The sequence below is a fragment of the Alosa pseudoharengus genome, unplaced genomic scaffold (assembly GCF_046254945.1).
Source record: "Alosa pseudoharengus isolate Yale_2024_CS ecotype anadromous, Long Island Sound unplaced genomic scaffold, YU_APseudo_1.1 YU_APseudo_1.1_scf_40, whole genome shotgun sequence".
Classification (NCBI taxonomy): domain Eukaryota; kingdom Metazoa; phylum Chordata; class Actinopteri; order Clupeiformes; family Clupeidae; genus Alosa; species Alosa pseudoharengus.
Window position 1 is genome coordinate 287290 of NW_027468775.1, and position 26947 is coordinate 314236.

Below are 26947 nucleotides of genomic sequence, written 5' to 3' on the forward strand. Positions count from 1 at the left end.
GTCATAATAGAAAACAGCTGTCTGGTCAGTGTATCTCCACTGAATTGATGGGTGATCGTGTTGCCAGTAGTGTGTAATAAAGCGATTAACAGGATTCCACCGCCTCATTCGACTGTCGCATCGCCAGTCGTGTGTGCCAGTATATTTTACTGTAGCAGACAGAAAAAATGCTGAAAATATTTGCATTTCACCCTTACTTGTAGTGCTACTCAATGTGCAGGTTTTTTTTTAACAAAGCTATAGCTGCTTCCAGTTTTGGAAGCATCAGAAGTGGCCTGTTCTCTTACTGTGTGTGTGTGTGTATGTGTATATGTGTGTGTATTTGAGTCGTCTCATAAACATTAAATTAAGAGGAAGGAAATGTGTGATTGAGACATGTTCAGGGCAGATACAGAACATGTCCATACTCATCATGCAACTGTAAAGAATGCGTCACATCGAAACATGATACCAACGTCATGCTGTCAAACAGGTTCTGGTCTTCTGTACTGGAACACACACAGAGTGCACTGCAGACAGAAGCAGGCTACTATGGTGTATGTGAGACACTTCTTTGGATTTCGGAACTCTGCGGAATGAAGGATACAGTGAAGGTAAGATATTTTCTATATAGACATGGTGTGAAGGCTACACTATATCACTGACATGCACATTATTTTAGAATGAGAGTCAATGGAAGAGATAAAAGAAACAAAAACAGTAAAAAAAACATCAATGTGCTAATACACATAAGTATAAGTAAGTATACTCTTTTGATCCCGTGAGGGAAATTTATATACTCTTTTGATTTGGTCTCTGCATTTATCCCAATCCGTGAATTAGTGAAACACACACAGCACACAGCGTACACACAGTGAGGTGAAGCACACACTCATCCCGGCGCAGTGAGCTGCCCGCATCAACAGCGGCGCTCAGGGAGCAGTGAAGGGTTAGGTGCCTTGCTCAAGAGCACTTCAGCCGTGCCTACTGGTCGGGGTTCGAACCGGCAACCCTCCAGTTACAGGTCCAAAGTGCTAACCAGTAGGCCACGGCTGCCCGCACATCACAGTGCTAATACAAATCTGAACCACTAGCAATCAACAGCCATTCATTCAAACAGGAAGACACACAAAAGATAATGCCTTCAATCAGGAAACACACAGATACTCTTTTGGATATGGTCAAAAAACATTCCATGGTTCTAAACTAGATGTACCGTAGAGCGGTACAAAATATGACCGCCGCCCAGTCCAGCACATTTTTTCCACAAAAAAAGTCACGCTGAAAGGCATATATGATTAACCCTATAAGAGGAACCCTCATATATGATTAACCCTATAAGAGGAACCCTCAGCAACCCCACCCCCATCTTGCCTGTTCATAATTCTGATAAATTCTTGAATTGTGTGCATGTGTGCGTGTACATGTTTATGTTTATGTGGGTGTGTGTGTGTGTGTGTTTTGTGTGTGCATGCATGTGCTTGTGTGTGTGCCTGTGTATGTGCCTGTGTGTGTGCATGTGCATGCATGCGTACATATGTCTACTGTGTGAGTATGTGTCATACGTATAATTACTGTGAATGTATGTGTGTGCGTGTTATGTGTGCATATGGAATGGATTAACATGACCCCTGGAGGCAAACATATGCAAAAAATTGGTCATCCTAGGCCCTACGGCCCTATTCACAGAAAACTCTGTTGGTGTACAGTCACTAAATGTACTCATAAATTAATTTATTGTATGGCCCGCCATGAACGAAAGTCCACGAAACGTAGCATGCATTCGGAGGTTGTCATAATGATCCTACACTTTCAATTTCGTGCAGTTTTGACCATGTCAGCCAGAGATATTGTGATTACAACACCTCATTTTTTGCTTTTTAATTTTTAACTAGGTGGTGCTATACATGAAATAAGTGGCAATGGGATGGATCTGGTCATGGTCCCTTAAGACCAACATACAAAAAAAAGGTGGTCCTCCTAGGCCCTACGGTTCTCGAGATATTCACAGAAAACTGTGTCCGGCCACCTACAGGCCAGTTGGTGTACAGTAACATAAATTAATTTATTGTGTGGCCCCCCATGAACGGAATTCCACGAAACTTGGCGTGCATTCAGAGGGTGTCATAATGATCCTACACTTCCAACATAGTAATATAGTATTTTGTATTACAGTTTTTGTCAGCAGTCTACACATATTTTCAAAACTCTGTCTACACAAAACTACGGAAGCGTATTGCTGCCACACTAAAATAAATAATAAGGCTCAGTATTATGTAATTACATGAAGTTTCTTGTTATAACAATATATTTTTCACGTTTTAACAAGATGTGTATCACGATATTACATGAAATGATCACATTATTTCATGATAACAAAACTAAACGAAACAAGGCCACGAGAGCTCATGGCTGGCCTAAATTATAACTAGTCGTGTATGAACTTGCACCCTGACTGCTATTAGGCCTACACAGTGCTGCTTGATGAGTGTTTGTTTTTGTGCATGTGTGTATGTGTGTGTAGGCTACGTGTGTGTGGTCAATTCCCAGCTGACTGAGGAGCAGCGAAGAGGGATGTGTGTGTATCGGCAGTGAGCCGCTGAAAAGGAGGCCGATAGAGAGGTTCTGTGCAGGATAGCCTGATAGTTCTGCTTTATCTTCTTATCAACACAATAAATAAAACTTTCGCTAACTTGACGCAAGAGGGAGAAAGGGCTTTGATAAATATGCAAATCTTCACGCAATGTGGGTGAATGTATAGAGCGCTCTGGCTCGGTAGCTCGCAGTCATTTCTAAGGCTGTGGGGAAGGGACGCGGGGAGTGAGAAGTGAAGCGCAGCAAATTAAATATTCAAACAGCAATAGCATGCGCTTTTTGATCACACTGTAATCAGCCCTCTCTCCCGATTGCCACTCCGCTAGCCTACTGCACAGAGGTGCAGAATATTCTGGACAATGCTTGGGTGTTCGCATAGGCTATAGGCCTATAACAATAATACATACAATATAATATAAATATACTATATAAATGAAATGTAAAAAATCTTGAGGGTGATCAAGCATGAGACACTTGTAGTGACAGGGCCTGTAGTTCTGTGTGCATGGTGAGGTGCTCAAGAGAGTGAGTGTCATGGTGAAGGTGCAAAAGTAGTCCAACAGTAGTCCTGTAGTTCTGTGTGTATGGTAAGGTGCTCAAGAGAGTGAGTGTCATGGTGAAGGTGCAAAAAGTAGTCCAACAGTAGTCCTTTAGTTATGTGTGCATGGTAAGGTGCTCAAGAGAGTGAGTGTCATGGTGAAGGTGCAAAAAGTAGTCCAACATTAGTCCAACAGTGCAACAGTGCAATAATAAGGTCTAGAGACCAGCATAAATAATATGGACAAATAGGAGAGTAAAGTATAATGTAGACAAGGTAATATAAAAAACTATAAGAAACTATGTCAGTGCAAGAACAGGTTGAGGTAATAGGGTTACAGCCATTCAGTATTGTAGCAGAAGCTATTGATCATGTGTGCTAATATAGCATGAAAAATAGTGTAGCAGGAAAACAGTAGTAAAAACATTAGGCTGTGGACATTAGTAAAACAGTAGTAAAGCAGTAGTGGGCAGTCAGTACTCAAACATGTCAGTGCAAGAGCAGGTTGAGGTAATAGGGTTACAGCCATTCAGTATTGTAGCAGAAGCTATTGATCATGTGTGCTAATATAGCATGAAAAATAGTGTAGCAGGAAAACAGTAGTAAAAACATTAGGCTGTGGACATTAGTAAAACAGTAGTAAAGCAGTAGTGGGCAGTCAGTACTCAAACATGGAGAGGGTGGAGAGGCAGACAGACTAAGCAGAGAAGTCAATCTCTCCTCTTCCCTTTAGTGAAGCATTGAACAGTTCAATGGCCCTGGGGACAAATGACTTCCTCAGCCTTTCAGTTGTGCATGGCAGTGAGCGAAGTCTCCAGCTGATCAAGCTCTTTTGCTTTTTAATAGTGCTGTAGAATTGATGGCATTCATTGTCCAAGATGTTGATCAGTTTGTTCAGGGTCCTTTTGTCAGATATTGAAGTGATGCACTCCACTTCAGCTCCCACTACAGAGCCAGCCTTCCTTACCAGCCTGTCAAGTCGCCCAGCATCCTTCTTCTTTGTGCTTCCTCCCCAGCATACCACTGCATAGAAGAGGACGCTGGCCACAACAGACTGGTAGAACATCCTGAGGAGCTTGCTGCACACATTGAAGGACCGCAGCCTCCTCAGGAAGTACAGCCTGCTCTGCCCTTTCTTGTAGAGTGCGTCAGTGTTGGCTGACCAGTCCAGTTTATTGTCCAGGTAGAGACCCAGATACTTGTATATACACTATTGTATATACACAGATACACTATTCAATATGAAGAAAATCAGACCGCTTCTGCTGGTACAGACCATGGTTATTTCTCGCCTTGACTACTGCCTTCATCATGACTTGTGTGGTGAAACTGCTACAGTTGGTCCCCACCATCTGGTTTTCACTCAACCAAAAAGGGCACAGTTTACTCCACTGTTTTTTCAACTTGCATCAAAATCAAGTCACTAATGTTTGCTTACATAGTGATGGCTGTGAATAGTGTTTTCCCACCGACTTAAACGGTTTCTTGTGTTACACCTCATCCGCTGCTCTCCTCCAAGGAACGTTGTTTCGGATTACCACCCCTACACACACACAGCAATCCAGACTATTGTAATTTGTGGTCCCTCTATGTTGGAATAACCACCTCTACTTCCTTCTTCTTCTACCACTGTTTCCTTCTACCGCTCTTTGATAAGTAATTATAACGTGTAATTAAGTAATTATGCACTCTCATCCTCTAGTAATAGTAATCATTGCTGCCATATTAATTCCTACCTAAGGTCTCCTCTACACTGTAGCTTCATTGTTACTACTCATTTGTGTAAGTCTGCTAAATTAATAAGTGTAAAATATTTAGTGCAACCTGTCTGCAGCTATGAGGGAGGGCAGAATGGGGTGGGAGTCCATTAAACACCATCATGCTGCCATGTTGTTCATTAAACACCATCATGCTGCCATGTTGTTCATTAAACACCATTATGCTGCCATGTTGTTCATTAAACACCATTATGCTGCCATGTTGTCCATTCAACACCATCATGCTGCCATGTTGTCCTCTTTCAGTGTGAATGCGGTCAGGACATCTGAGTAATCTGAGTAAAACTGAAGAGATGGCTGCAGGGGGATCATCTACTGGTGAGTCCATCACTCTGATACGCTAATGGAACATGTCCATCACTCTGATACCCTAATGGAAAATTGTATATGTATTTATTTTCAAGTTATTTTCCCTATCATGACTAATTGATACGGCAGTGAATCTATTATTGTTTCATTACTATTTTACAAATATGTCAGGTGTTTTCTGAAAACTTGAAAGTGTGTGTTGTCTCCCTGTGTTGACCAGGTGATATCTCCAATCTCTCAGACTTGAGGATTGTGCTGCTGGGGAACAGAGAAGCTGGGAAGAGTTCAGCAGGAAACACCATCCTGGGCAGAGAGGAGTTTGACCTGAAGAGAAGAACAGCTCAGTGTGTGAAGAGACAGGGAGAAGTAGCAGGCAGACAGCTCACTGTAGTCGAGGCTCCAGGATGGATGAAATATAATGAATATTTTTATAAGGACTCTCCTAACCTCCTCAAACAGGAGATTGTTCTCAGTGTGACTCTGTGTCCTCCAGGACCTCATGTTTTTATGTTGGTCATCCATGAGAACATGACTTTCACAGAGACAGAGAGAAACGCCACATCAAACCACCTGCGTCTTCTGGGCCATGAAGCCTGGAAACACTCTCTAGTTCTGTTCATTCAGGAGACTCCTGCGGAAGAAAAACACTTTGAGGTTAAAGGGGGAATGCTCCAGCAGCTTGTAGAGAGATGTGAGAACAGATATCATGTCCTCAACATCAAGAGTAAGGATGATGCACAAATCACAGAGCTGTTGGAGAAGATAGAAGAGATGGTGGCAGGAAACAGTGGCCGTCACTATGAAATAAACAGAGAAATATTACAGAAGGTTGAAGAGAAGAGGACAGAAGAAGAGAGGAGAGCAGAGGAGAGAAGAAAGAAAGTCCAGAGACTGAGTGAGTTAAATTATGTAATCATTCATTTGTAGTAATGAGTCTGTGCTGCTAAACTCAATAGTCAAAGGAAAGATTCAGATTGTCCAAAGAATGTACATCATAACTTTTCCAAATTGTTAGATTTTTGTGTGACTAGATCATTCAAGATTATATTGTGTTGTCTGAACAGACCTATTTAGATGAAGTGTACAGTAAAAACATACTGGTTAGCGCTTCAGACTTGTAACCGGAGGGTTGGCGGTTCGAACCCAGTAGGCACGGCTGAAGTGCCCTTGAGCAAGGCACCTAACCCCTCACTGCTCCCCGAGCGCCGCTGTTGTTGCAGGCTGCTCACTGCGCTGGGATTAGTGTGTTCTTCACCTCACTGTGTGTTCACTGTGTGCTGAGTGTGTTTCACTAATTCACGGATTGGGATAAATGCAGAGACCAAATTTCCCTCACGGGATCAAAAGAGTATATACTTATACACACACACAGACACACAACACACACACACACACTGAATTTCTTCATTTACTCCTCCAGGAGGTGCACTGCTTCCAGATCTCAGAATTGTGCTGCTGGGATTTAAAGATGCTGGGAAGAGTTCATCAGGAAACACCATCCTGGGCAGAGAGGAGTTTCAGCCTGGACAGAGATCTGCTGTTTGTGTGATGAGACAGGGAGAAGTAGCAGGCAGACAGGTCACTGTGGTGGAGGCTCCAGGTTGGCACAGTCATTATCGGGTTGATAGTAGTATTGAAATGACCAAAAGAGCTATTCAGCTTAGTCCAGGTTTGTGTGACCAGGGACCCCATGTGTTCCTATTGGTCACACGAGCAGACATATCATTTACTGAAGCACAGAGAAGATCAACCCAGCAACACTTGGACCTTATTAGTGAGAAAGTCTGGAGGCACACCATTGTGCTCTTCACCCATGGAGACTGGCTGGGAGACACAACCATTGAGCAGTACATTGAGAGTGAAGGAGAGAGCCTTCATTGGCTAGTTGAGAAATGTTGCAACAGATATCATGTTCTTAAAAATGAAAACAGGACTGATGTCAGTGAAATCACAGATCTCCTCGAGAAGATTGAGGAAATGGTTGCAGGTAACAATAGCTGCCACTATGAGATGGACAGCAAGCGGCTGGAGGAAATAAAAGAGAGGATGAGGAAAGAGGATGAGAGAGCAAAAGAGAGAGTGATGACTGTGGAAAAGAAAAGACGACACCTTCAGTCACTGAAACGTGAGTTGCCTTGTGCCTGATCTGCTTTGTAATGTAGGATAAAAAGTATGTAAATATTATATTGAATAGTGCAATAATTGAGTTAAAACTTGAAAAAAAAAAAACACAATTATAAGGTATTGTAAGTGCCCATGCCAACATCCACATGGTAACTTATGTGCCTTTGCTCATCAAGTCAAGGCTAAATTCAGCCAGGATAAGCAAAAATTCCCAGCTTTATCCGTTATCAGAGGTGTAAAAGTCCGGCTTTAGAAACTAAAAGGCCTACCATGTATTGCTTCTACCTGAACACTAAAACACATGATTTCACTAATTATCTGATCTGTTTTAAGGTTTTATGAAATACACCTCTATATCACTTACAGACCTTTAATACTGCAAATAAAACAACAAATGTGTTTTCTCTTTTGTGTTGTTCTACTGGTACTTGTGACAATATAATTGAATCTAATCCAATCTGATCTATTGTACATTACAGAAGAATCAACTCCCATGTCACAGTTCAGAGTTGTGCTGCTGGGATACAGAACAACTGGGAAGAGTTCATCAGGAAACACCATCCTGGGCAGAGAGGAGTTTGAACTGAAGAGAACAGCTCAGTGTGTGAAGAGACAGGGAGAAGTAGCAGGCAGACAGGTCACTGTAGTTGAGGCTCCAGGATGGTGGAGGAATCGGAACATCAAAAACACTCTTGAGCTCACTAAACAGGAGATTGTGCTCAGTGTGTCTCTGTGTCCTCCAGGACCACATGCTGTCCTACTTGTCATAGATATTGATGAATCTTTCACAATTGAAAAAAGGATAAATATTCAGGAACACCTGGAGTTGCTTGGTGGAGCTGTCTGGAGTCACACCATGGTGCTGTTTACCAATGGAGACTGGCTGGGAGACACAACCATTGAGCAGTACATTGAGAGTGAAGAGCCCCTGCAGTCTCTAGTAGAGAAATGTGGGAACAGATATCATGTCATCAATAATAAGAATAGGGCAGATGATCAGGTCACAGAGCTGCTGGAGAAGATAGAAGAGATGGTAGCAGGAAATAAAAACTGTCACTTTGAGATGGACAGAAAGAGACTGGAGGAAGTGAAGGAGAGGAGGAGGAATGATGAACAGAGAGCAACAGAGAGACTGATGAAGGTGGAGAAGCAAAGACAACACCTGCAGTCACTGAAGCGTGAGTTGTATTGTATTTTCTGTGTTTTGTACTAAACAAACTGAGCTTATTAATAGAAAAAATAAATGTCCAACAATCTTCATAATAATCTAGTTTATGAAACATTGAATCAAATATATCATAATATTAATTCTTATGGCCATGAAAGACATTAGTAAAATAGTAAAGTTAGTGAAAACACTTGATTGGCTAGTTTTTATCTGCGTGTTATTTTCGGTTTTCTCTTCAAATTCATTTTGATATCATGTGCATCACATGTAAACACATGTGCCGTTCCCACTAACCATCCTGGATGTGCACTATAGTTCTGTGTTTCGGGGCGTAAGTCTCCGTGAAAATGAAAGAAAAGTTTACACATCAGTCCATTGTCAGCTGTATCTCCAAACATTTGGGCAGCCATGGCCTACTGGTTAGCACTTCAGACCTTTAACCGGAGGGTTGCCGGTTCGAGCTGAAGTGTCCTTGAGCAAGGCACCTAACCCCTCACTGCTCCCCGAGCGCCGCTGTTGATGCAGGCAGCTCACTGCGCCGGGATTAGTGTGTGCTTCACCTCACTGAGTGCTGTGTGTGTTTCACTAATTCATGGATTGGGATAAATGCAGAGACCAAATTTCCCTCACAGGATCAAAAGAGTATATATACTTAATACTTACTTATTTTAGCAGTGCCAGGGGGGCTGTAAGTGGTGTTTACAAGGTGTACATGCACTTTAGGTGGTCAGCTCACTAGATTTTAACCAAAACTCCTTACTGCTGCTCAAAGTCCACAAAGCTCTTAAGATAACATGGTCATATAATGCCAAATATATTCATGTATTCATTTCAGCAGGAAATGTATCACCACAGTCAGAGTTCAGAGTTGTGCTGCTGGGATACAGAACATCTGGGAAGAGTTCATCAGGAAACACCATCCTGGGCAGAGAGGAGTTTGACCTGAAGACAAGAACAGCTCAGTGTGTGAAGGGACAGGGAGAAGTAGCAGGCAGACAGCTCACTGTAGTCAAGGCTCCAGGATGGTGGATTAATTTCAACCTCATAGACACTCCTGAGCTCACTAAACAGGAGATTGTGCTCAGTGTGTCTCTGTGTCCTCCAGGACCACACATTGTCTTACTGTTTATACAAGTAGCTAATTCTATCACGCAGGATGTCATTAGAAACATCCAAGAACATCTGGAGATTCTCAGTGACAGAATTTGGAGTCACACCATGGTGCTGTTTACCTGTGGAGACTGGCTGGGAGACACAACCATTGAGCAGTACATTGAGAGTGAAGAACACCTCAGATATCTGGTAGAGAAATGTGGAAACAGATATCATGTTCTCAACAATGTGGACAAAAGTGACAGAACACAGATCACAGAGCTGATGGAGAAGATGGAGGAAATTATCTCTGGAAACCGAGGCTGTCACTTTGAGATGGACAGAAAGAGACTGGAGGAAGTGAAGGAGAGGAGGGAGAAAGAAGAAGAGAGAGCAACAGAGAGACTGATGAAGGTGGAGAGGCAAAGACAACACCTCCAGTCACTGAAACGTAAGTTCACCTGAGTCTCATGTGTTTGTAATAAAAAAGTATATTTTTTACATAACAAAGCTATTTTTCAAGTAAAATAATTAGGTTCCACAAACATTCCCCTAAGCTCACGAAACTAAATCAAATGTTTAAATACTGCTTAGAGGGTATTATACATGCATAGCCTTTATGAAAACTAATGTAAACAGTTTCTAAGAAAACAGTAGCATCTATTAAGTCTTATTTCATGTGTTCTATTTTGCAGAAAAATCACTCCCCCTCTCAGAATTCAGAGTTGTGCTGCTGGGATACAGAGGATCTGGGAAGAGTTCATCAGGAAACACCATCCTGGGCAGAGAGGAGTTTGACTTGAAGAGAAGAACAGCTCAGTGTGTGAAGAGACAGGGAGAAGTAGCAGGCAGACAGGTCACTGTAGTCGAGGCTCCAGGATGGTGGATGAATGTCAACCTCATAAACACTCCTGAGCTCACTAAACAGGAGATTGTGCTCAGTGTGTCTCTGTGTCCTCCAGGACCTCACATTATCTTACTGCTTATAGACGTAGCTAATTGTTACATGCAGGATAACATTAAAAACATCCAAGAACATATGACGTTGATTGGTGACCGAGTCTGGAGTCACACCATGGTGCTGTTCACCTGGGGAGACTGGCTGGGAGACACAACCATTGAGCAGTACATTGAGAGTGAAGAGGCCCTGCAGCCTCTAGTAGAGAAATGTGGGAACAGATATCATGTCCTCAACAATGACAATAGGGAAGATGACAAGCAGGTCACACAGCTGCTGGAAAAGATTGAGGAGATGGTAGCAGGAAATGGTGGACGTCACTTTGAGGTTAACAAAACTCTTCTACAGGAGGTGGAGAACAAGAGTAGACGTCTCACTACAAGAGCGGAGGACAGAGAGACAAGAGCTTACAAACAGGACGCTATGTTTAAATTTGCCATGGGTAAGTTGTTTTTTAGACAAATCAACAGACATAATTAGCTATTTGTTATTATTGAAATACTGTATGCATGACATTATGGGAAAGCAGGGATAAGTTCATGTGAAATTGGAGTATAGAGGAGTAAACGATAACACGAGTGAGTTCATAACACATTCATAGCAGCTGTCATAAACTGCACATAAAGCATTCATGACTGTTTCATGAGACATGACTCAACATTCATACCAAACCTTTCATGAATGTGGAAGACAGAATGACAACAACTTGTCAAAATAAAAGTCCAACATCGTATTTGTGTAACCTGGATACCATTAATTTAATCTCTCCAGCCTTTGTAAATATTTCATGAATATCTTATGAAGTCTACATCGAATGTCACTTTACTATACAAGTTGTGAAGTATTCGTAATCACTGAGTTTAACACTGGGAAGTAAACTAGCCTACATTTAGCTGACCCGTATTTGTGTAACCTGGAACGGTTGGACATTCCCAGTAGCAAAAGATGAAAAATCATCTACAAAGGTTACATCATAAAACAAATACATTTTTATGAAGCAAAAAATATTTGCTTGACCATGCTGTGTCTTTTTGGCACTGCAGCCCATTGTCTCAGATGTGACATGATCAGGTAAGAGGTTTGGCCCAAAAACGGCAATGCTGCTTTGCGACTTTGGACTATTATTTTGACAAGTTCTCGTCATTCTGTCTTCCAAATTCATGAAAGGTTTGGTATGAATGTTGAGTCATGTCTCATGAAACAGTCATGAATGCTTTATGTGCAGTTTATGACAGCTGCTATGAATGTGTTATGAACTCACCCGTCAAGTAAAGTGTTACCGAGTAAACAAATATTTGGTGATATTCGTGCCATGTCATCATCATATGTTAATACATCACACTGACAATGTCTCTATGTGTGTGTGTATCATTAACACTGTGTGTCGGCTGGTGTGTGCGTTAATAAATGAATCAATTGTTTTACAGGTGAACTACAACCTCTCTCTGCGCGGTATGTTGAGAAGTTCACTTCCAAACGAAACACAGACCGTGACAGAGGAGAGATGGCAGAAGGAGTAATGCTTCAGTGTGCGGAGGAAATCAAGGGAGGTCGAGAGATCACTATAGTTACGATGACACCAATTAAGAGAAGTCTAGAAGAGACTAAAGCAGAGTTGGTGTCCCTGTGTGATCCTGGTCCACATGCATTTATGCTGAGAGTCTACACTGAACTTCACTTCACTGAGAGAAGAAGGAGACAATTCCAGACACATCTGGGGCTTATTGGGGACAGAGTTTGGGATCACGCCATAGTGATGTTTGACTCCTCTCAACACCTGTTTGTAGATAGGAACATTGAGGAGTACATTGAGAGTGAAGGAGAGGCCCTGCAGTGGTTGGTGGAGAAATGTGGGAACAGGTATGTTCATTGGACAGGTGAGGAGAGCTGGCCAGATGTACTGAAGAAGATTGATGAGTTAGTGGTTCTCAATGGAGGAGGCCATTTCCAGTATGAGGAAGGGAGGACAAATGAGACCACAGCAGCAGACTGGAAGATGGAGGTGCAGCAGCTGGAGGACATGAATGAAGAGAATGAACTGGTGAAGAGCATCGAGCCTCCCCAAATGGGTCAGTTGTGGTTTTGGTTCATGAGGACAGTGAGTTTAACGTGACCAGTTACCAGATTGTCCTTGGCAACCACATTACAGTTTTTTCTCAGTTGCTTTGGTGCATTTTCCGAATCATTTTGCACATTTGCACAACAGCTAAGGGTAAGAAACAAACACATTGTCTCAAAACAATTAGTGCAAAATGCACTCAGAGGCGGACAGAGTACACAGCTTCATTACTTGAGTAAAAGTACAGATACCCTTTGCTAAATTTTACTCAAGTACAAGTAAAAGTTCAACAGTCAGATGTCTACTTAAGGCGAGACACGGCAGGTGAAAACATCGTTTTTTCATGCACTGGTCAATTTCGAGATTTTGAGCTAGTATGTTACCTTAGCATGTATTCTATCACACTACTACAACAAAAAAGTCCGATTTACACATTTAGGTGTTTATTTCATTATATTGTGTCTACTCGCGCCTGTATATTTCTCCTAAATTCAGCAAAAGTTAGCATTCTAACCTTGCATGCACTCCCGCGACCGTGGTCCAAAACATAACATGTGTACTACCGTTGGAAAGCTCTGTTTTTCCTGTATCACGCTATGTGATCCATATATGGACACTTCCTTTGTATCAGCAACCAATCGCGAAAGTTCAAAGGCGAGTCTAGGCTGAAAACGGAATCTCATTGGCTGTCTTTCAAGGCTGTTTTCTCAAAATGAGTTTCCGCTCACACTCTGAGCTCAAAAACTCCACTTCAGAAGCACGTACATAGACCAAACTTTCTAGACTTATGCCTAACTATATGTCGAAGATTTCTACAGAGGGGTTTGTTGATATATTATTCCTAGCCTGACTTACATGACATTTTATGCCTAAAAACATGGAAAAAAGCGATTTTTTAGGGCTAGTGACATAATTTTCTGATTTACAGGATAACAAAAGTAGATATTCATAAATCCCTCTGTAGATGTTTTCCCATCTAATATCTGAACACAATGAAAACATAATTTTGAACCTGGCTGTATCCAATGCTCAGGTTTCGTGCCTTAAAATGTATGCAAATTAGCGCATATTTAATTAGATAATGCCTAATTTGCATATGTAAACATTAAATTACAGCAAACTTGTAATACATTTTTTTCTCATATTAATGTAAGTAATCAACTGGGCAAGTTTCATAGTGATATCTGCTTGTTAAAAATTTTACCCTATTCACCTGTAGTGTCTCGCCTTAAGTAAAAGTACTGAAGTACTTGTTTTTAAAAGTACTTGAGTATCAAGAGTACAAGAGTACATTTTCTAAATATTGCATTTAGAAAATGGGACGATTCTGTACATAAATGTAAGCACTGTGGCAGTAGTAATGCACAGAGGCGGACAGAGTACACAGCTTCATTACTTGATTACTGTACATTGCTTCATTACTGCCACAGTGCTTACATTTATGTACAGAATCGTCCTACATGGAGTTATGAAAAATGTTAATGTTAATACACGGAGAATGTAAAAGGAATTGAAAGTAAAATCAAGTCATTTTCATCTTTTTACCATGTTGCCAGGGATGGGCAGTATTTCTAATACATGTATTTAAAATACGTATTTCAAATACAAAATACTATTTTGTAATTGAAACACTTGAAGTGAAAACTATCATTAACTTGTTCAGAAAATTGAAATAGTCTGGCGAGGTGGCGCCACGGGTTGGCACATTCCCGGGATGGACCTGCTGCATCTTCATCCATTGTTTCGTCCATGGTTTCGTCTCTTATCGAAATCTGACCATGGAGTTGACTTTAGCGGAAAGCTGAAGGTGATTGCTAATAGGCCAATCAGTGGCGCCTGCACAATCCATTCACGTTTGAGAGGGAAACAACAAATTGAGGGTTTCCGAGATTTTTCTTTTTTCCTTTTTTTTTTAGAAGAAGTAACGGGTACTCACGGTTATGGATAGAAATGTAGTGGAGTAAAGAGTACAATATTTGCCTCTCAAATGTACTTGAGTAAAGTCATGAGTACTCCCCAAAAATGATACTTGAGTAAAGTACAGATCCCTCAGAATTGTACTCAAGTACTGTACTCAAGTAAATGTACTCCGTTACTGTCCGGCTCTGAATGCACTGCATAGTGGATAATTTGCAAAAGTGCATATCTTGCTCAAAATGCTTAGTTTAAGTCATGATGCCATTGTATCAAGACAGTCCAACTGTTTTGTCTTGTCAATATGACATAAGGCCAATTTTGTTTTATGGGTAGGACTATTCAGCAGGGAACTAGTATAGTGCATTTTGACCAACATGGCATTAGCCATTGGAAAACAGCAGACATTTGTACAAAATCCTTTGCATGGATGTTGGAAAGCATTACTATTTGTTCAAAATGGGGTGAAACTGCTTCAATGATGTGCAGAAGTGCTAAGATGATATGAAGTTTTAACAAACAGTTTTGAGAATTACCATTCTGATCTGATAAATGTGCCAAAGCAACTGAGAATTTGGATAAAAAAAATAGAACAAGTACATACAGTAATTGGATGTTTATGTTATGTTTTGTTGAATGTGTGGTGTTAAATGGCAATGCAATGCTGAATTTATTTTTCTGAGAAAAAATGTGTTTTGTTTTCAGTGAAAGGAGATGACAAATCTGAAAAAACCTCTGGCTATGGCACAAGTGTTCTATTTTCAGTGGGTGGAGATGACCGGTCTGAAATAACCTCAGTAACATCAGCCTACCACACACACATCTCAGACACAGCATCTGAAGCCCCCTCAGATCAACACTCTCTGATGTCAGGAGCCACCAGCTCTGGGATTGGCTCTTTAACGTCTGGAAGACTGGAAAGAGGCAGAAAACGTAAAAGACCAGCGGTTGAGAAGGATCCAGTCAGCAGCTCAGAACAGGAGGAGACTCTGCAGAAGAGGCCAGTCAGCATTCTGCAGCTCAGAACAGGGGGAGATTCCAGGGAAGGAGCCAGTCTGCAGCTGGAAGAGAATGAGCTGACTATGAGCATCGTACCTCCCCTCACGGGTCAGTTGTGATTTTGGTTAATTTTATATGGACTTTCATGGCCTAATTACACCAAACTACTTTGACAAGATTTGGGAAAGATCATTGAAAGACTGGAGTTTTTAAACTAATGCCCCCAATTCAAGCTTTACTCAAAAAATTGGAATCTTTGGAAAATCTTTCCCAAATCTTGTCAAAGTTGTCTGGTGTAAAGAGGCCATTACAGAACTTAACATCAACAGTTACCAGCACATTGAGACTAGTGGCAACTCATCTGTGTAATGTGAGACAATTAAAAGAAATATCATTGATACAATGATGACCTTTTCCAGAAACATTAGTGTAACTTTAGGTTTCATAGTATGCTCTGTGCTAAATGATGTACAGTAGATATCTAAATGAGTATAGATATTGAGTTTGGAGGGCTTCCTTGATTTAGCATCTAAGTTGGATGCCACCATCTTTACAAATGTGGTCTGACATGCACTCACCTCCAGCCACATATTCACATCCAAGCCAATTAAGTGCCACATGACTGACAGACACAAACGTATGTTGTCTATGTGGTCACATACAGTACATCAGGGGTGCACATCATTACTCTATTTGTCCATCTCTCCTTCCTTCCTTCCTTATGTCCCTCCTTAATCTTGGGAAGGACACTAGTGAAGGCATGTAAGGAGAATGGAGGATGCAGCAGCATCACCTCTTAGAATAAACAGACCATTGTTATACAGCCTACAGAATGAATGACTGATCAATCATCAAAACATTATTGTGCTTAACAATCCACAATAGGTTACAACACCACTAGTCACAGCTGCTTGATGTACACATAGGCATAAGCCAGAGGTGGGCAAACTACGTGCCTCACCATTTATAAGCTCAGGTTGGTGTGAGGACTCTTTTGCATTGGCTGCACTCACTGTGATTTGTAACATGGCCAAAAATATAAAAATATAAAAATTCTACTTTCTAACTGAAGACTTGAATTGGTGAGTCTTCACTAATTAGGCTATACGCCTGTTAAAATTAATTCCACTCAGATAGCTAAGTGGCTTACCAGGCTCAAAATTCACTTTTAATTGCAAACAGAAATGTAATAATAATTTAATATTGTGATATCAATGTGGTGCAAAAAAACAAAGCTAGAGTTGGTAGAGCCTAAAAACAAGAATGGCTGCATTTGGGATAGATTAATAGATGTATAATATTTCAATGAAACAATGTTGTTTATTTTCACAGTTGATAAAGTATTTTATTCGGATGTTTGTGGGCCTAAAATCATTGGGGAAGATGCCTCAGAAAACACTTTTCTGGACCAACAGGATTTGGATTCTGTACACAATCCTGACTGGAGGAGAGACATGAGAGGACTATCTAAAGATATGGCTGAGTATGAAGATTTAGATTTACCTTCTCATACATTTATTATGACCGCCGCGCATATAGGTTTAGTCAGATTTTTTTTATTTTCTTTTTTGCATGGCCAAATTTCCGTCAAGGATTCCCGGGACACTGAAAGACCGGGGTACACGAAACTTGGTGGGCATGTAGCCCCACATGTATAGCATGGAACCATCGTTTTTCGTTTTGATCTGTAACCCCCCCGCTGGACTGGACCCCCCGAAAGGAGGGTAGGGCAGACACAGTTTTCTGTGAATATTTCGAGAACCGTAGGGTTTAGGAAGACCACCTTTTTTGTATGTTGATCTCAAGGGGCCATGTCAACCCATTCCATAACCACTCATTTCATGTATAGCGCCACCTAGTTAAACACAAAAAAGTAAAAATGAGGTGTTGTAATCACAATATCTCGGGCTGACATGGTCAAAACTGCACAAAATTGAAAGTGTACGATCATTATGACAACCTCCAAATGCATGCCAAGTTTCGTGGACTTTCGTTTATGGGGGGCCATTCAAATAACTTAATTTATGTGTACATTTATTGATCGTACACCAACAGAGTTTTCTGTGAATATCTTGAGAACCGTAGGGCTTAGGATGACCAATTTTTTGCGTATGTTTGCCTCCAGGGGCCATGTTAACCCATTCCATGTGCACACATGTGCATAAACAGATATTCACACACACACACATTCACAGTAATCATACGTATGACACATACACACACAGTGGAGATATGTACGCATGCATGCACATGCACAAACACAGGCACACCCACAAGCACATGCACGCACACACACACACACACACACACAAACATAAACACGTACACGCACACATGCACACAATTTAAGAATTTGACAAGAACAGGCAAGATGGGGGTGGGGTTGTATAAAATGTATTTTACATGTGAAATCTATGAACTAATCATGTTTTGGTACTTATTGTCTAGCAGATACCAGTGAGAATTGAGTGTGCATAATACAATTCAGTGAGACAGTTAGAATCCTATATGCCTTTCACCTTTTGTTTTAGATACAAAGTTAGATACCCTAACTTTGCTGAATTACTGAAGGCTTAGTTAGTACTTGGATAAGAAACCTCCTTGGAAGAGTAGGTTCCTGCTGGAAGCGGTGTTGGTGGCTGGCCAGTAGGTGGCACTCTTCCCTGTGGCCAAAAGCCACCAAACAAATATCACTCGAGATGTCCTATGGCAGTGACAGGGACACTGTACTGCAGGAGATGTTTTCCTTTGTATGAATATTAAATTGAGGTCCTGACTCACCATGGTTGTTAAAGATCCCATGGCACTTATCAGAGTAGGTGGTTCCCTGATTTGCTTTATTTATGTACACATACATAAAGACACACACACATGCGCGCACACACACACACACATACACACACACGAAAACACACACACACACTACACATGCACACACACATACATGCACACACACAACACGCACAAACACACACACAAACACATAAACACATACACACACACATGCACCCACACATACAAACACATTTTAATACACGAACACACGCACACAAACACACGCACACACACACACACACATTCACAGACAAAAAAACACACACAAAACACATTTACACAAAAACAACCACACACTCTGCACACACTCAATTACAAACACACAAAAAAGGAACAAAGTAGGAAATTAACACAATTTGACAAGCGTGACTTATTTTTCTGGAAAAAATGTGCTGAACTGGGCGGCGGACATATTTTGTACCGCTCTAGTTTAAAAAGGTTTTATAATCAAAATGAATACTTGTTTAAAGGCATTGAATTACTCCAATTCAACCATAGTTTGCTGGTGGTTGTGCTAATTTAATTTCTTTGAGGCCACCGTACTTTTTACTACAGTTTATTAAGTGTTTAGAGGCATTTAAGCATTTTCCTGCCCTCATGTCAGATTGGTGGCTGCTTGCTAACAGAGGATTATCTGAGGACAAAATCAAAAATTACAAAAATAAATGACAACTGAAATCTCGTGCGTATTACAGACCAACAAACTGCTGCAAATCATGTAAAGATGTTGAAGACACCTCACACTGGATCCTGATGGAACCCTCTGTTTCCATGGAGACAGGAGTCCCAGTGTATAAACACAGCTCTCCACCAGGAAGTTTTGAGTGCACAGTGTCTGGTTTGCGCTGGGTGTGTGCGGTTGAAGTCTCTCTACAGTATCACTTCAGTGACCCCCATGTATTCAGAGCAGAGCTTGCCATGTTGCAGTATGAGCCAATTGGTCCCTTGATGGACATCAAAGTGCTCTCAGGTGAACTGTTGGAGGCTCATCTGCCCCATTTTGCCTGTCTGGAAGGTTCAGACTCCTCTCTTAGAGAGGCTGTGAGAGTTCTGCATGGGGTCAACAGCAGTGTGACTGTAGAGAAATGTGAACTGACCCGCTTCCACGCAAAGCTCCTCAAGCCCTCCTTCTCACTGACAGAAGTCCTGGTGAAAATCGGAATCCCAATGAAAGCCCATCTGGATGTGTTAATCTACTGGACCAGAGTGACGCCCCTGGTTCTACTCACATACGTTGTGCCACGGGATGCTTCCATGATTCAGGCCGTTGAAAAGGATTTGGTGAGGACCCAAAATGCAAAGGAGATCATAACACATCGACCAGACATGCCCATTTGGATGCACACAAAGTTTAGCCTAAAGGCATCCCCCTGTGATACTAAAATCTCCCCATCGGAGATCACCCTAAAATACATCAGACCTCCTGACTTATTTCGGGTGGTCGTTGACAGTGCAGAGGACTCCTTTGATTTGGAGATACTCAGTGATGGCAAGTCCATATGGAAAGCAACATTGGAACGTTTTGAATATGGTGAGACTGGAGAAATGGCACACAGTCATGAAATGCCATCAGGAGCATCCAGACATTCCCGAGATGTGATACCCAGAGAAGCGGCTTATACAAGAAGATCTGCCAGGGCTGATGAGGAAGAAGGGAAAATGGCCTCCATGTCAAACAAAGGTACGTCACCCAGCACAACCTTTTTAACCACTGATTGTGTATTTATAAAAAATAAGTTTTTGTTTGTTTGTTTTACCTTATTTAATTGTGTTGAAGTTGAGTAGAGACACTGGCATCAAAAGAGGTTTTAAAACCTTGAGCCTCGATGATCTCTTCCTAGATCGACTGTCCTGTATTCGTCTTGATCTCATCGAGAGGACATCAGAAGGCGTACTGAAAGGTCTGCTGTTAAGACTTGAATCCCATCAGCCTCCTGTGTTGAACAGTATTGAAAAAGAAGTCATCCAGCAGAGGACCAGTGTGCTGCAGGACCAGGTGACCTCCCTCATCGACATGATTCTGAAAAAGGGGGACAAAGCATGTGGCATCATGCTCTCCCTCCTTAAAGAACTGGATAATTACCTTTATCAAGACCTTATCAAGAAAGCACAGAACCTCTCTAAAGACGTGTAGGAAGAGGACCCTCCCATACTGTCGGTGGAACATTTGTGTGGTGCATGTGGTGAGGACTGTGAATTTAGAAAAGAGTTGAATGGTCATGTCATCATCATTGTAAGGGAAGAGGACTGATGCACATCATGCATGTGTGAACCAATGTGATAGAGCCTTCCTTCCTTCATTCATTCTGCTGCTCTTCCAAACTTTTCCCTTCTATTGTCCCTTGTTGGTGGAATGCGCTACCAGTTCCTACCAGAGCAGGGGCTTCCCTCTCTATTATTCAAAAAACCTCCTGAAGACCCAATAGTGGGGTATGAATTGTCATGAAATAATGGTCCCGTAGGATTTTTTTGCAAAAATTGATTTTTTTGTTTTATCTGCTTTATTTGGGGTCCTACTGTTGAAAAATGATGGGGTGCAAATTTTCTGACCCCGTTTTGCCCCTCCTCTGGGGGGCGCTTTCTCACCTTATATCTCACATATCTATCTATCTATAAAGCAAGAAGCGTCTGTGTGTCTGTCTGTCTGTCTGTCTGTGGCACGCATATCTCGCTGACCGTTTGTCTGACTGATCTCAAACTTGGCAGGTGTCTTGCTATGGGCATGAGTAAGTGCAGTGCCAAATTCCAAATTTGATGTTGTTTGAATAAGAAATGCAAAAGATATCGTTAAATATATCAGTAAAAGAAGCATATTGGCTTTTGCCGCTAGCCACTCCCCCTCCCACACACCACTGTACTGTAAGCTACCAGTGAGGATAGAAGCAGGGCTTTGGCAAAGCTGGATCAATGTAGGCTTCACGGGTAAAAACTTAACAAGCCTGACCTCAACTATAAAGTGAACTTCGCGGATTTTGCAACAACACGCCAAGACACACAGGTATGCAGTGGCTCTTCAAAATGACGTAAAAAATGATGTGCAAGAAACGGACACTTCGAATAGCCCAGGCTACTTTGGACTGTCTTTAGACTTTGAATAAGCAAACGACAATTCCAACTGCAAGGTCCTAAATTGAAACGAGCGATAATGGTCCCGAATTAAAGAACGTCTCAGAATGCCACACATGCAAAGCATAACCAGCGACAAGCAACGAGTGGCAGACAGAGTGTGATGCTATATGAATAGCCCAGGCTACTTTGGACTGTCTTTAGACTTTGAATAAGCAAACGACAGTTCCAACTGCAAGGTCCTAAATTGAAACAAGCGATGATGGTCCCGAATTAAAGAACGTCTCAGAATAACCAGCGACAAGCAACGAGTGGCAGACAGAGTGTGATGTCACTTATAGGCCACCAGAGAGTTTTTGAGTCACACCGTTGCAAATTTCATATGATGCATCATTTCACAAAATGGTTTGTTTTCTCTATCATCAAGTTATTCAAAAGGCTAAGCCTATAGCCTTGACTCAAAAACAGCTGTTAGTATTATGTAGGCTAATTTTGATTTGTAAAAAATGTCACATGTAGCCATGCTTAAATTCTGCTCACTTCACATTTATTATATTATTATATTATCTGTAGGCCTATTCATTATTGAATGCTTACCTGGAATTATGTTTTTCCCTGTTCTATTTTCAAAGCTGGCCTACCTGCAGGCATGTAATTGGGCTACAGGAATAGCATGTTTGAACGGGCACTGCACTAGTATCTACTCAGTGTTGTAGTACTCGAGTCCGAGACTCGAACTTGAGTCCGAGTCATTAGCTAAATTTACAGACTCGTGACTTGACTTGGACTTGAGCACTGATGACTCGAACTTGGACTCGGACTCGTGCATTCGCACTCGCGATGACTCGTCGAGGACTCGACTTTTTTTGTAATATATCATAAGGCTATAATTGTAGTATGTCATTAGGCTATAATTTGCTATATGATTTTAATATCTAAATTATTCGTAATACTAATTTTAGTTCAAGGGAATGTTAGGCTACTGCTTCGTGTCGTAGGCTACATCGCAAGTCACATCATGTTCACATGCAGAGCAAACTAACGTTAACTTTAACACCAAAATGCCTGGAGATATGGCCGCCGCTATTTCAATGTAGTAGGCTATTTCCAGGCAATATTAGTTCTCATACATGACATAACATTACCTAAGATTACACTCAGCCTAGGCTAAACAACACACACTGCTGCTGGATAGCTGATCATCGTGACTTGGTGAACAGTGTTTTCCCTGACTGACGCGAGAAGCGAGGTTCCATTCATTCATTTTCATTCGGGGCGTGCCCTGCCGTGCTTCTGTCTGTTAATTTGCAGCAGGCTATTATCGGATGAAATAAAAATAAACTAAACGTTTTCCCGATCAAGATATAGCATACTTCTTAATTTTGGTGTCATAAAATATAGAAGCATAACATTAAATTGCCTAGTAGAGTGTCCATGTAGTGTCAATGTAGGCCTACATGTCTGCGCAAGTGAAACTGACAAACTGAACCTCTCGTGGGTAGGCCAGAAACAACTATTTAAAACCACGAATAAACTGGATTACTGTTACTGTTCAAACGAGCGATTTGATAGCCTAATCCACTGCATGAAAAAAAAAGGAAATAGCAACGTGTTCTATTTCTAACAGGTGAATATCGTAGCAAATAGTATGGCGATGGCAGCTTAAAAAAACATTTATTTCACTCATCTCGCTGAAATGAACGTGGCCTGTTGCACAAATAAATTAATTAGGCAGATGATCTACATCTTCGTTAACCTAAAGCTAGTTTTCATCTCTATTGTTGACGTGAAATATGTCTCCATAGTGTCAGTGAAGTGATAACATAATTATGCAGTTGCCGGTAGCCAGTGTTCACGTCACGGGAGTCAGAAAGAAGCTACCAAGACGGGCCCTGCTCTGTTTCTGTCCCTCCCAAACTGCGCTAAAATTGTGTAGGCTATTTAACAGCCAGAATTTAAAAAAATGCCCTTTGATGATCCACACTACCTCTAACAAAATAGGCCTACTCCAACGTTCATCTAGCTCTTGTGAACTATGAACTTCTACAACACTGCCTATACAATTGTCAGCAGTCAGTAACAGCATAATGTGACTTAATGGCCTGTGTGATTGGGATGTGGATTGCTCATTTATTATGAGTAGGCCTATAGGCTATGGTATAGCTATGGTATGGTATTCTCTCCGATATAATAAATACAACACATTGGGTTTGGCAAGAAATTTGGCAATACTACTTTCACACAAGTGATGGCACCCCTGCTTGGAGACAGAAGATTGTCCGTTTTGCTTTTAAGGATTTCATCTGCAATGGAAAAAAATGGAACGACATGTAGGCTATGCTTACTTTAGTGCTGGACTTGGACTCAACTTGATCAATAGGGACTCGACTCGGACTCGACGTGGATCAATAGTGACTCGACTCGGACTTGACTTGGAATTTTTTTTTAATGACTTGGACTTGACTCAGACTTGAACTCTGAGGACTCGAACCTGGACTCGGACTCGAGGCATAGTGACTTGACTACAACACTGGTATCTACTAATAATGATCACATTTTCACAATCTTGGTGTCAATTTAGGGGTTATTGAGGATGCTGAGTCCATTTATGACAGTTTCATTGTGATCAGAAGTTGTTATGTCTCATTTTTTGGTAGTGGTCTAGGCTTTTCTATGGTATTTTATCATATTTTTTGGTCAAATTGATTATATACACTCTAAGTTGTGTGCACTCAAGAAGTTAATACACAGTATAAACTTGAAGAGTAATTTAGATAATAATAATGATAATAATAATAATAATAATAATAATAACTTTGTTAGATATAGCACCTTTAGAAAGAGTTAGAGACTAAAGGCCTCAGTGAGCAGATATGTGTTTAGATACTTTGTTTTTTAACAATCTGGTGAACAATCTGATATTTCCCTTTACAATAGCTAATAAAGCAATCAATCATTTAACATCTTTGAAATAAAACTAATACAAAATGTACTGTAGCTCTACTGCAATGGCAGTGTACAATAACTAAGTACTGAACTAATTGATGAACTAATTGATAAATGAACTAATTATTAATGTAAAGTTGCATAAACATGAACTGGAAATAAAACACTTTAGAAATACACTTCTACATAAATTGATCATTCATCAGCAACATCCTCATTTGTAGTATGCTTGGTCGCATTTTCACAGTCACCAGCAAAGCATTTGCAAAGAGGAGTACAGGGAATTCCATGTCTGTGACAAGTGCACCTGAGTGTTTTGCACTGGGTTTTGCACACACATTTTGTCAACTCTATCACAGCTCTAGGGGCAGGGAGTGTAAGACATGTCACAGGAACATAAACTCCTTCTTGGAAAGTCCAACCATTTTCTTCAATCTGAGGAAGAACTGGACAGTTTGAAATGTAGGATTTATCACGCGTGGCAATGTAATTGGCACGAAGGATATGAGGCAAGAAGGCAGCTTGTGTCGGAGGTAACATTTCTCCCTCCAAGTTCCTGGTCCGAAATAGCTCCCACCTCAGTTTTGGTAGGGTTGTGTGACCAGTTGACCTATAGACACTGCAGACAAACTGCTCTAGACCTCTGACTTGTTGGGGAAGTTCACCATTGATGAGACTAGATGTACCACAGAGCGGTACAAAATATGACCGCTGCCCAGTCCAGCACATTTTTTCCACAAAAAGAAATCACGCTGAAAGGCCTATATGATTCTAACTGTCTCACTAAATTGCATTAGCCACACTCAATTCTCACTGGTATCTGCTAGACAACAAGTACCAAAACATGATTAGTTCATAGATTTCACATGTAAAATTCATTTTATACAACCCCACCCCCATCTTCCCTGTTCATAATTCTGAGAAATTCTTGAATTGTGTGCATGTGTGCGTGTACACGTTTATGTTTATGTGTGTGTGTGTGTGTGTGTGTGTGTGTGTGTGTGCGTGCTTGTGTGTTTGCCTGCGTATGTGTGTTTGTGCATGTGCATGCATGCGTACATATGTCTACTGTGTGAGTATGTGTCATACGTATGATTACTGTGAATGTATGTGTGTGCGTGTGTATCTGTTTATGACCCCTGGAGGCAAACATACGGAAAAAATTGGTCCTCCTAGGCCCTACGGTTCTCAAGATATTCACAGAAAACTGTGTCTGCCCTACCCTCCTTTCGGGGGGTCCAGTACAGCGGGGGGGCTACAGATCAAAACGAAAAACGATGGTTCCATGCTATCCATATGGGGTTACATGCCCACCAAGTTTCGTCTACCCCGGTCTTTCAGTGTCCCGGGACTCATTGACGGAAATTTGGACATGCGAAAAAGAAAAAAAAAAAAGAAAAAAAAAAAAAAATCTGACTAAACCTTCGCTGCGCGGCGGTCATAATTAGATGGCAATGGACCTTAACCAAGCTTCTTAAAGCAACTGATGACAGGATCATCATCATCAAGTTTAATGTAGGCATCAACCCAGGTCTTTTTGCTGACGCCCACAAATTTACCACCCCAGTCAGCACCAGAGAAATTGTGGAGACCGATAAGGCCTTGACATTTTTGATATCCTATAATCTGCACTCTTTCTACCACATCAATTTTTCTATATTTTGTGCCCTTACCAGTAAGAAACTTGAGATGAGTGTGAGGTCCAAGGTGCTTACCAGCAACAAGATCAAGCAGAAGGATTAGGACATCAGTATCTGGTGACCAAACTCTAACTTCACTCCAGCCAGTCTTAGCTGAACTGATTTTCATCGATTTTTATATACCGATTTTTAGCTGGCATCCATTACAAATGGCATCATTTGATAATTTTGTCTTCTTGTATCTTCTGTCTGTATCTTAGCAATGTGATTCTCAGCTTTGTGTCATTAGACAGAATTAAAACACATATATCTTGTGTTGAAATAGTTATCTTTGACAAAAATTGGCAAGCAGCAATGAGGGGGCCAAATAAAGTTGTGACTACTGATGATTTAGTTTCTCTTTAAGGAAAATCCAAAATGGCCAATTGTTTATAATGAGTGGGGAAAATTTGCAATGATCATCAATATGAGTATGCAGAGTATGACTAGCCATTGGAATTTTTTTGCTAACCCTACATCATCATGATATACTGTAACCCCTAAACGCAGGTTCGCTAATTGTAGCGCCCCAGTGGCCGAATTACACCAAATTTGTTGTGTACCCTTGGGAGGGGGTCAGTTGTCATGTGACCAAGTTTCGTTAACATAAAGTGTTCCCAATATATGAGCTCACTTACTGTTTGGCGACTTTGCCCCATTGGATTTGCCTTTATTACTGCAAAAAATGAGTCATAACAACTTCTGATCACAATGAAACTGTCATAAATGGACTCAGCATCCTCAATAACCCCTAAATTGACACCAAGATTGTGAAAATGTGATCATTATTAGTAGATGTCGTGTGTGGTCAGTATCCTGGCCAAGGTGAGAAAGCACCCCGGGTCAGAAAATTTGCACCCCGTCATTTTTCAACAGTAGGACCCCAAATAAAGCAAATAAAACAAAAA

At 41.2% G+C, this 26947-nt stretch overlaps 2 protein-coding genes across 2 annotated transcripts; both read left to right on the top strand.

Moving 5' to 3' along the window:
• Window positions 1-507: 507 nt before the first annotated feature.
• LOC143103428 (GTPase IMAP family member 2-like) lies at window positions 508-5731 on the top strand. Its single transcript, XM_076267209.1, has 4 exons — window positions 508-593; window positions 5137-5208; window positions 5420-5681; window positions 5725-5731. The coding sequence occupies exons 2-4, from the start codon at window positions 5142-5144 to the stop codon at window positions 5729-5731; spliced, it is 336 nt and encodes a 111-aa protein (XP_076123324.1). The 5' UTR covers window positions 508-593; window positions 5137-5141.
• A 12-nt stretch (window positions 5732-5743) lies between these two features.
• On the top strand, window positions 5744-12654 carry LOC143103429 (GTPase IMAP family member 8-like). The gene is made up of 6 exons (XM_076267210.1): window positions 5744-6094; window positions 6620-7324; window positions 7803-8501; window positions 9327-10034; window positions 10279-10983; window positions 12329-12654. Exons 1-6 carry the CDS (start codon window positions 5866-5868, stop codon window positions 12652-12654), a joined length of 3372 nt encoding a protein of 1123 aa, XP_076123325.1. The 5' UTR covers window positions 5744-5865.
• The last annotated feature ends 14293 nt before the right edge of the window (window positions 12655-26947 follow it).

Excerpts from the sequence above, each read along its gene's own strand:
- LOC143103428 (XM_076267209.1), top strand. The coding sequence starts at position 5,142 with ATGCGGTCAGGACATCTGAGTAATCTGAGTAAAACTGAAGAGATGGCT. Across the intron at positions 5,209-5,419 it reads TGCAGGGGGATCATCTACTG|GTGATATCTCCAATCTCTCA; the intron begins GTGAGTCCATCA and ends TGTGTTGACCAG.
- LOC143103429 (XM_076267210.1), top strand. The coding sequence starts at position 5,866 with ATGCTCCAGCAGCTTGTAGAGAGATGTGAGAACAGATATCATGTCCTC. Across the intron at positions 6,095-6,619 it reads AAAGAAAGTCCAGAGACTGA|GAGGTGCACTGCTTCCAGAT; the intron begins GTGAGTTAAATT and ends TTACTCCTCCAG. Across the intron at positions 10,035-10,278 it reads ACACCTCCAGTCACTGAAAC|AAAAATCACTCCCCCTCTCA; the intron begins GTAAGTTCACCT and ends TCTATTTTGCAG.